This window comes from Micromys minutus (assembly GCF_963924665.1).
Source record: "Micromys minutus genome assembly, chromosome: 5".
Taxonomy (NCBI): domain Eukaryota; kingdom Metazoa; phylum Chordata; class Mammalia; order Rodentia; family Muridae; genus Micromys; species Micromys minutus.
The window spans coordinates 55,577,725-55,589,023 of NC_137974.1; the positions used below are offsets into that span (position 1 = coordinate 55,577,725).

At 45.3% G+C, this 11,299-nt stretch overlaps 1 protein-coding gene across 1 annotated transcript in view; it reads right to left on the reverse strand.

The window, feature by feature from the left end:
* The window catches only part of LRFN2 (leucine rich repeat and fibronectin type III domain containing 2), a gene marked incomplete at its 3' end in the record, with an annotated part of 28,240 nt that extends 18,446 nt beyond the window's left edge, over window positions 1-9,794 (reverse strand). Inside the window, exon 1 of the mRNA XM_080917191.1 lies at window positions 8,386-9,794. Within this exon, the coding sequence (XP_080773317.1) occupies window positions 8,386-9,785 (1,400 nt within the window). The 5' untranslated portion in view covers window positions 9,786-9,794. The remainder of the gene's footprint in view (window positions 1-8,385) is intronic.
* Between the last annotated feature and the right edge of the window lie 1,505 nt (window positions 9,795-11,299).

An 11,299-nucleotide genomic window follows, 5' to 3' on the forward strand; every position in this document is an offset into this window, starting at 1 on the left:
TTGGCTGCAGCAGACATTTTGTACTAAGAGGTAACATTAAAGGCAGAAACTGAGCTGAGGGTGGTAAGGGAGAAAAACAGAAGCGGGCTGGATCCTTGGTGACTAGGCAGCTCAGAAAAGCAGAACCCCAACTCTTTCCCTGGACTCTTCTTTAAAAGCAGGAATACTGGTGAGACCCCTGTTCATCCTTTCCTCCTCCTCCTCTTCTTCTTCCTCCTCCTCCTCCTCCTCATCATCATCATCCTTCTGCAGCTGCCGCTACTACTGTGAGGCCTCTGGGAACTTGGTCTCTGCCATTAGAACCGCTTTGGATTTCAGAGAGCCACATCCTGCCCATATTAGCTGCTAAGTAGCCCTGGGTGGCTGTTTCTGGATAGAACCAGGGTTTGGATTGTCACCCTTGCTCCCAGCTTATGCCAACATTGCTGGCACTTGAAATTATGAAGAAGTGACACTGCTCAGAAAATGCCCTGAAACAGAGGCTGCAGTGGGTGCCTGGCCTATGTCCGAGTTTTCCAGGACATTAGGGGCACTGGTAAAATGACCCAAAGGGTAAGACCTGGGGTGGGTAGAGCCAGGGTTCATTCTTGCCTTCCTATCCATTCTACTTGTGGGTACATGATTTCAAAAGGACCAGAAGTTATAAAACTGTGCATCCTCAGGGAGGCTGACTTGATGTGACCCCTTACAGCAGCGCTGTCTCTGTCTCCCCAACTTCAAATGACACATATTTCTCTCTTTCTATCTGTGGGTACTCTATATCCCTTCAGGAAAAGCCAGCCTGCCTATAGACATAAGCAAGTCCTGAGCAGAGGCAGAGGCCCCTGCACCTCACATACCCTTCACTCTTCAGGTAACAAATATTCTGATGTGTTCCCCTCTTGTCTCCAAAGTCATGAGTAAACTTTCTGGGTGGCGGAGAGCAGGGAACTGAGATGTGATCCGATGGAATCCTGGTAGTGTAGATTCCATCTTTATATCCCTTCCCAGGGTTGGGTGTGATGGTACAGCAATAATGGGCATAAAGGTGAGTATCGAGTGTCAGCTTGGCAAGCTCTAGAACTATCCAGGAGGCAAATCTCTGGCTAGTCTGGGAATAAGTTTCTGGGATGGGTTAGTTGCGGAAGCTGCAGGAAGACCAATTTACTAAATGTAGTCAGCACCATTTAGTGGAATGGGGTAGAGGACTTAGAGAGAGAGAGAGAGAGAGAGGGAGAGAGAGAGAGAGAGGGAGAGAGAGAGAGAGAGAGAGAGAGAGAGAGAGAGACAGAGACAGAGAGAGAGACAGAGAGAGAGACAGAGAAAGAGAGAAAGAAACGGAGACAGAGAGACAGAGACAGAGAGAGAGAGAGAGAGAGACAGAGACAGAGAGAGAGACAGAGAGAGAGACAGAGAAAGAGAGAAAGAAACGGAGACAGAGAGACAGAGACAGAGACAGAGAGAGAAAGGAAAAGGAGGAGGAGGAAAGAAATAAAGAAACAAGCTCAGCACCAGCATCTATCTCTCTCAGCTCCCTGACTCAGTACAATCTGACCAGCTGCCTCACACTCCTGCCCCAAGCCTTCTCTACCCTGAAAGACTGAATAAGAATCAACCCCTTCTTAAGTAATCTTGTTGAGTTAAACAATCCACCCTGAGCCCTAAACAGTTTCAGATCTATGCTCCATATTCTAAAGGTGAGGTGTTGGGCAGCCTAGAAACCAAGAGAGCAAGAAGACTCTGTGGTTGTTCCCTCAAAGGGCACAACATACCTCAAGGGCCCTCTTGTCCTCTACATTGAGGTGCTAGACATAGTGTGAAGGCAAGCCTAAAGCCTGTCTTGTCCCACCAAGCTGTAGGTAGCAAGCTGGCTGTGCCCTGGGCCCTCTCTGGGACTGGTTCCAACATCTCATCTGCTGACAGATGTTCCTGACAGCTCTTAGAGACAAGTGTTGGAGAATGTCACTTAGGCCGATAATGACATGCAGGGCACTTAACTTTTCATGTCACACCAGAGATGAGGCTTAGCTGAGATGGGCTGTCGCTCTCTTTGAGTCGGGGGGGGGGGACTATTCCTCCCTTCGCCATGTTCAATGTTTTCCCCTCTGAGGGATCCCCATTAATATTATTCTTTTCCTGAAAGACCTGACCCTGATAATGTGAGATGTGACTGTCAATCTTCCTCAGTCACACTGGAAGCATGCCAAAAACCACCTGAGGACTAAATGAGCCCAGACCATCCCAGGACCTGCCTGGAGGGGTGGCCTGCGCTTCTGTGTGGGGAGAAGAATTATGGGTGGGGGGTGTAAAAGGCATCTGGTAACAAGAGAGCTTTCATGACAGAAATTGTCTTTGGTCACCTGAGATTAGCGAAGTCTCCTCATCTGGAGAGAGGCCAGAACTTGAAATGTTCTGGAATAAGACCTAGAACCATACCCATTAGACACTGCTCACAGATCCCCTGGGGTTAGGTGGAACCATTGAGTATCAGTCAGTGACATGGATCTGGGTGAGGATAGACTCTCTAGCCTCTGACATGATCACTGTCTCTGGCCTCAGGCTCTGGGGCTCCAATGCCTGGGAGGTCCTAACATCAGAACACAGGGTCCTGCACAGTAAATGCTGCAGAAACCATGCTGCCTTGCTGAAGAAGAGTCGCTGGCTGAAAGGATTGGTGTCACACTAGTTAGACATTCCTATCTTCCCTGGGAGGTATTAGCTGGGTTCTTCTGGAGCCCTAGAAGGTCTCATATTATCATGGCTGATGCTTAGGCTGTCACAGGGTAGCTCTGAGGTCTGTTTCCTTTCTGTTCATCAAGTGTGAAATTTGCAGCCTATATGAGGTCAGATTCATCAGTGACCATGGGTGGGAGGTGTCTGCACTGGCGCAGTGTGAGCTGGAGAAGAAAAGGGAGGCAAAGTCAGGTCTCTCAGTCACCAGGGCTGGACCACTCTGAGGGGAGGGCAGTGAGCATGGGAAGGGGAGCAACGGCCCCTCCCCCACCCACAGAGCATGGCATCCCATCTTAGCTAACCTCACCTGTGAGCTATGCAGGGTAGTACTGGTGGGATCTTATTCTTGTGATGGGCTAGTGCCTATGTATGCACATGTACACATGCACATATACACACATACATGCACTAACACATGTATCTCTGCATGCGTGCTGTGTGTTGCCCTTTTCTATTCATAAATACTTTAACTACATAAGAGGAACTGGGAACTCTAAGTTCTTTCATTTTCAAGGTCAAATTTGACTCATCTCACAGGAACATACAGAATCTCATTTCTATGCTGGGCCATTCTGTATTGCACTCACTACAGCTCTATTCTGTTCATTCTGGATTAAACACAGTACAGCTTCGTTCTGCTCCATAGAACCACAACGTCCCCTGACCTGAGCAATATGTGTCCTTGACACAGCAGAGAACTATGGTGTCTTTTAACACTGCACTGTTACATGGCCGTAATGTCCTTGTGAGCAACAACTTCAAGACTGGGTAACAATTCCAAGCAAGCCCCGTTCTTCTTACCTTGTACTTGTGTGGCTATAATTATAATGTACTCCTTGAAATAAACAGATAAATAACAAAGGCGACCAAGACAGATGATAGGAATATTTGAGGTGGATTGATAGATAATGATAGGTAGGTAGGTAGGTAGGTAGATAGATAGATAGATAGATAGATAGATAGATAGATAGATAGACAGACAGATAGGCAGGGATAGACAGACATAGAAAGTGGTAGATAGATAGATAGATACATAGATAATAGGAAGGTAGATTATGGATAGATGATAGATAATATATGATAGATGAGTAGATAGAAGATAGGCAGGTAGAAAATAAATAAATAGATGATAGGTAGATAAACAGATGGTAGATGGACAGGTAGACAAATAGAGGATAGATAGATGATAAATAAATAGATAATGTGTAGATAAATAGATGATAAATAGACAGATAGACAGATAGTATAAATCATAGGTACTAGAAGATAAATACACAAATGATAAATAAATAGATAGTTGGATAGATAGATAGAAAGGTTATATACATACATACATACATATACACATAAATTTATAGATATATAAATACATAAACAGATGATAGACAAATGACAGGTAATAGATTAAGGGAGAGGAAGGGACTAGGGTCTTTTAATTCCTTTCAAGAGCATGCTTCAATGACCTCAGGACCTCCTTCATGTCTCCACCTCTTAAAGGTCCCACAGCACCTTCCAGTACCGCCATTTGGTACACCCAAACATAGCAACAGACCTGCCCTTTTCTGACTGTGAGCCCTTCAGGGACTTTGTGATATTCTCTTATCCCTTTATACTTTGTATAACCAGGTGGACCAAGCTAAATAGACTCTGGAAAGCTGTGCCTCATACATGCGTGAGGCTTCAATAATGTTGGTGCTGGTGATTGCTCCTACTCTCCTTTGAGAGCATAGCCTCCATAGACTTTTCTTCAAAGCTTTGGAAATCTATCCTCTGGCAGATAATGCTAAATGGAATATCGAACCTCTTTCCACTTCCTCCCGTAGGACAATAGAGAATATAATGATCTTGTTTCGGACTGCTATTACTTCAGCTAGTATTAACAATACTAACAGAACCCTATATTCTGTTGCTGCTAAATATGAGTTAATACTATATGGAGGGCCTTTTTTTTCTGGTTTTTTTTTTTTTTTTTTTTTTTTTGCTTTTGGGGAGTGTGTGTGTGTGTGTATGTGTGTGTGTGTGTGTGTGTTGTGTATGTGCATAAACATGCATGTGTTAAGTTGTTTAGCTAATGCACCAGAGATTAGCCTAGTTAAATATCCCAGTGCTGGGAAACAGACATAAGCCATGCATCCACCATGCTTGGCTTTTATGTGAATTTTAGAGATCCAAACTCAAGTACTCATTTTTGTGAAGCAAGCGCTTTATCAACTAAGCCATCTCTTTAGACTCTATATGAAGCATTTTTCTTGTGGTATATCATCTAGTCTTCATGGATAGCTTTAAAGAGTTACCCTTGACCTCTGCAATTTGTTTGTTTTGTTGGCCCTATACAGGTTTGTATATTTGAATGCTTAGTTATCAGGGAGTGGCACTACTTGAGAAGGATTAGGAGGTGTGGCCTTTTTGGAGTAGATGCAGCCTTGTTAGTAGAAGTTTGTCATTGGTGGTGAACTTTGAGCTTTCCAAAGCTCAAGCCAGGCCCAGAGTCTCTCTCCTTCTGCTGCCGGCCAATTCAGATGTAAGGCTCTCAGCTATTTCTCCAGCAACATGTCTGCCTGAGTGCCACCATGCTCCCCACCATGAAGGTAATGAACTGAAACTCTGAACCTATAAGACAGCCCCAATTAAATGCCTTCTCTTATACAAGTTGCTATGGTCCTGCTGTCTTTTCACAGCAATAGACAGTGACTAAAACATGTAAGCTGGCCTGAATCTCACTACATAAAGTGGGCTGGCCTTGATCTTGCAGAGAGCTGCCTGAATCTGCCTCCCAAGGCATTGGCATCAAAGTCCCACCCAACCACATTCAGCTGGACACTTTGACTTTATTTTTACTCTCCAGGTTGCTCTTCAGCCAGCCCAGAGAACAAATTTGTATTTTCTTTGAGTAACAGCAAGAACCCAGCTTGGGCCTGGTGCTGCTCCAGGTATTTATGAGCCCCTGGTGAGGGTAGAAGGTGATATCTTCATGACAATGACATGCCCACACTGCTTACGTATGCCCATCTTGTCTCTGCAAACTCATAACTCAAGCCTTTCATCAACACATGCTCAAGCTAGCCACACAGCTGGTGTCTTTTAGTTGTTTTGCTTTTTATCAAGCCAAAGCCACATGAAAAACCCACACTTGAAGAAAACACACTCATTTTCCAAAAGGTCAGCCTCACAGGCTATGGACAAATGTAAATTAAATAAGGTCTGTGTTCCACCTCTGCAACTGACAAAGATAAAAGGCGTTGCACACTTGGTCCTGGAAAAGCTGTGGTCAAGAGGAACATTGTTATGTGCTGCCTATGAGAGAGTAGATAAATAATCAAATTCAACAAGCAAGTGTTATAATTAACTTGTTAAGCCAATATTTCAACCCTGAGGAGAATATGTGCTGAGAACTGGCATTTTACCAAATGTATTTTTACTTTGGTACAAAAAAAAAAAATCCACCATATTACTTTAAATACTAAAAAACAAGAAGCGACCTAAAATTCTAGTGATTGATGGCTAATGGTTAAATCAACACAAAATATTTTAGTACCATGGGGACTAATCAAGCTGAGTCAGCTGAGATCTCAAGTGGGAAAGACAAACTTTAATAATGCTGTAGACAGACCGCACATGTCATTCTGTGCTTGTATAAAGCAGAAGCACTTCCTAAAGCTGTCCAGTTAGATCTGCATCGTAGGAAGCAAGGTGATTTTACTGCCCAATCTGCAACTTTCTCTCTTAGTTTTCTATGAAGACTATATTTCATTACTACAAACACCACACACACTCACACACATGCATACTCACAAACACACATTCACACACACACTCATGTACATACACACACACTCTTACACACACTCATGCACACTTACACACACTCACACACACACTCATGCACACACATAGAGATGCTTTATAACTCTGTCTTTTGAGAGAACGTATAGTTTTATAATTCTCTTGAGAGAGAGACAAAGAGACAGAAAGACACACAGCGAAAAGTGTTATTTACTTCTTTTTGAGAGAGTGTGTGTAGCTTTATAACTGTCTTTTAATACATGTATATCCAAACTCAATTCGCACACTGTCCCCTCTGCACACTCTCTGCCCAGGCTCAGTAAACACCAGGTAAGAGCATTCTCAGCTCTGTTGTTTCTGTGGTGTTCTGACCCTCAAGGACACATTGACTTCTTCCTTATCAGTTTGGTTTCTATCCAGAAATTGATCAACCTGGAAGCCCTCTATGATATGACTAGGGTTCATGCACTGTAATCTCGGGGGTCATGTCATGAGGTCTGTGGCTCCATTCCCAAAACAGTCATTCTTTGAGGACATCATGAAAGAGAATGTCACAGGATATGACACATTCCCTAAGCAGTAGGGGTACAGGTCACAGCTCTCAAGGCATTATGGGAAGAGATTTATCTGAGCTTATTCATGCAGGTACTAGTGTCTGTCTATGGCTCCTGTGGTATGTGATTCTTTTCTATTGATGGTTGCTTTTTTGAGACAGGGTCTCACCATGAAGCTTTGACTAGACTGCGACCTATACATATGCTGGCCTAGGAATTGTGATCTTCCTACCTCTGCCTTCAGATTTCTGAGATTATATCCATGCATTAATATGGCTGGGGTATACAATCCTACTGCCCTGTGTTGTTAGCTTCTTTTGTCCAGGCCTTGGGATGACCCTTGTCACAGTGACCTTCACATCCACTTTTCAAAGTCAGTATCATTGATTCCATTTCTATAAGGGGCCCAGGGCCCAGAGGGGTGGTGAACAGGATGAGGCTTTTCTAAGATCTGAAAGAACCCTATAAGCCAGTCTCAGGCAGCCAGAAATTGGCCAGCAAGGGGAAGCTTTACTCTTTTTAATGATGGAAAGAGAAACAAACAAAGGAATGGAGACATTTTTTTAATACATGGATATGCATGTATTAAAAGTATTTATCTCTGGATAAAAAAACAAAAACAAAACAAAACAAACAAACAAAAAAACCGGCAATCCAAAGCAGGATTCAATCCAGAGGAAAACAGAATTTTGGGTAATGAGAAACTGAGCATATGGGGAATTCATGGGGCCTTTGATGCAGCCAAGCCTCAAGTAGTTTCCTTTTAATGATTTGAGGTAGTAAAGGATAGCTTCACTACCATTTCACACACACACACACACACACACACACACACACACACACACGCTGACTCACTTTGATTAAACTACTGTCCACCACAAGTTTCTATCAGCTTGGGTAGGTTGGGTTCATAGAATAGCTGAGTAATATCAGGCAGACCAGGAGAAATGGAAAGCCAGGCTGTGATACTCAATTCTTTTCTCCTCTCATCACTTCCACCATGACTACAAGGAGTTTGAGATTCTTCAGCCACTGGATTTCCCAATGGCTCAGCTCGGACTCTGCTTTCATAGCAAAAAGCTCAGAAGTATTTATCCACTTAACTATCACACCTTCACCCTCTCGTAGGAAACATGGTACTTCCACATACACTCTTCTTCAGCTACCCTGGTGGGAGCCCCTTACGTGTAGCAGAAGAGTTGACCTAGGATTCCCACACCCAGTTAATTCAGACACCCCTGGAGAGAAGTGAGACAGGTATAGAGGGCTGTAACCTTCCAGCTCTTCCCCAAGCACGCTCCTGTCCCACCTGAGCACACTGCAGCCTCTGGCTCACCTGTAAATAAGGACCTCGTCATCCGAACAGTTGTACTGTAGCTGATACATCTTCACCCGGGGTGCAGACTTGCTGACAGACCACTTGACCAGGGCAGATGTAGTGGTCACATCGGACACAAGCACAGCCCTCTCTGGGGTGCTTTTGGGAGGCTCCCCAGCCCCACTCCCTCCCCCTCCCCGGCTGGTCTTGCTGGAACCCGTGATGTCTGAAAGGCGAGACTTGGGGGGTACCATTCGGCTAGTACTGTTACTGAGGTGTGGGAGCTGCACAATGGAGACCTCTACTGTGGCCGTAGCCTCTCCTGCTGCATTGGCTGCAATACAGGTGAAGGGCCCGCTGTCCTGAGAGGTGGTAATTAGGATGTCCAGGGTGCCGTTGTCATACACAGCAGTCCTGGAAGAGTTTCCCACCAGGTGGTCATCAGGGGCCACCCAGTGGATCAAAGGGCTGGGATCCCCAATGGCCTTGCACTTGAGAGTGGCTGCCTGGCCCTCCAGAACCAGCAGCTTGTGTGTGTGCTGGGTGATGAGAGGCGGCTCACACACAAACTCCTCCTCACGAATATGCCAAAAATAGCGACCTTTGAGACCTCCAGGGGATCCACAGGTCTCCAGGTCGTCATCCCTCTCCAGCCTTCGAAGCCAGAGAAGCTCACAATTGCAGTGCAGTGGGTTCCCTCCAAAACTAAAGGACAGGGGTGGGGCAAAGGGTGTGGCAGTGAGCAAGGAGGCCTGGGAGCGGGCAAATATGGGGTCTGGGGGAAGCTTCTGCAGCCGATTGGACGTGAGGTCCAGGCGGGCCAGTTTCTGCAGATCTGCAAAGGTACCCTCAGCGATGTGGTCCAACAAGTTATGGTCCAAACTCAGTTGATGGAGGTTGACCATGCGCCGTACAGAATCCCAGGGAAGTCCATGGAGGTTGTTGTAAGATAGGTCCAGATCTTCCAAAGTCAGCAGGAAGTCTTCAAAGGCATCATCAGCGATGCCACCTAGCTGGTTATTGTTCACAATAAGGTGCTGCAGGTTGACCAGACCCCGGAGTGTGTCCTCCCCAAGGCTAGGTAGCCGGTTGCTGTCAAGGTGCAGGGAGCGGAGGCTCTCAAGGTCTAGGAAGGAGAAGGGCTGGATGTGGCTGATAGTGTTTCTGGACAAGGTCAGATCCACCAGCCCCGTCATGTTGGCAAAGTCTTGGCGGCCAATGTGGATGATGAAGTTGCCACCCAGACGCAGCTCCACCGTCCTCCGGTCAATGTCAGGGGGCACAAAGAGAAGCCCCTTGGAGGGACACAGGGTCCCCAGTGACTCAGACAGATTCTGGCAGACGCAATACTTAGGGCAGGCATCGACCACAGCAAACGCCATGCCAAAAGCCAGCAGCCCGCCAAGCAGAGTCTCCATGGTCTGGTCACTCAGCCTCTGCACCTGGAAGGAGGGACACAAGATCAAGGTTAGCAGGCAACTGCCCTTATTGAGAGCTTCTTCTCTCCAAGGAATGTCACACTGCACTGGCGAACAACAGAGACAGGCTGTGCACAGGCAAGTTCTCATACCTTTTCATTTAACTCTTCTAATGCTTTTCTACTGTATCTTTTCTCTTCAGCTGGTATTATCTCCTAACAACTTGATTCACTATCTGTATGGTTTTAGATTATTTCCTAAATTACATGCACCATGTGAGTACCATGCTAGCAGACCTTTTATATATTTTATGCTGTGTCCAATATATCTAGCACCGTGTCCAAACGTCAAGAACAACCTAGTTACTCATTTGGTATTTGTTGGATGGTAGATGGACAGATAAATAGGTAGTTAGATTTTAGCTGGATGAATAAGCAAGTGGACAGATTGCGGAAAAAATGTTGGATGGGTGGGTGGCTGAATGGGTAGATTTGGTGTTGGTATATCTATAGATAAAAATATGGATGAGTGGATGCAGGTAAGGATGGATGGTTTATATGTGTAGGAGAGTGGTAGATAGTGTCTTGGTGGATAAAAGGATAGATGGATGAATGGGTGGACAGGTAGATAGATGGGTAGATGAATGGATGGGTGGGCAGACATGGATGGATGGATGGATGGATGGATAGATGGATGGGTAGATGGATTGGTGGGTGGGAAAGAAAGCAAATACATGAATGGATGGGTGGGTAGTTGCATATGGATGGATGGATGAATGGATGGATGGATGGATGGATGGATGGATGGATGGATTGGCAGGTGGATAGACGAATAGATAGGTGTGTCTATATAGATGGAGAGATGGCCAGGTGTGTGGATGAGTACATGGCAAATTATATAGGAGGATGGAGTGAATGTGTAAATAGATGGATGGATTCATAAATGTGTGGATGGAGAGATGCATAGATAATATTAGTGGTTCATCCACTGATGTAGTGAATGTTTGAGGTACATACTATAGTTGTCTTGTGAACTTCAGTGTTAATATTTTAGTTGGTTCTAGGAAAACATGAAATTAAGGCAGAACAGTGATGCTAAAGGAGAAGGAGGTGGGGAGGAAGAGAATTGCTCCTGGGAGAAGCCAGGGTTGGTGGGAACTGGCTTTGTGTGGTTCTTTATCAAGGACAAGCCATTTAGATGCCAATTCTTGAGAGTTTAGGAAAGACAAAATGTTAAAGGGAAGTTGTTTTAAGAACCTGACTGGTGTTAGGTCCTTTTTGTAGATTCTGCCCATCCATGCTATTCTGTGGGCTTCAGAGGCACATGTTACAAAGTGGGGTGGGGGGAATTGCCTGTGTGCAAGGACAGGAACTTGCATCACAGCCTACCTGGGTCATTATTTAAAAGTCACATTCTCATTAAGGCCTCTGGTGATATCCTGATACCCAATTCCCATGAAACCGCCCCCCCCCCCACACACACATCACTCTCCCTGCTGGGTATATACTCACTTA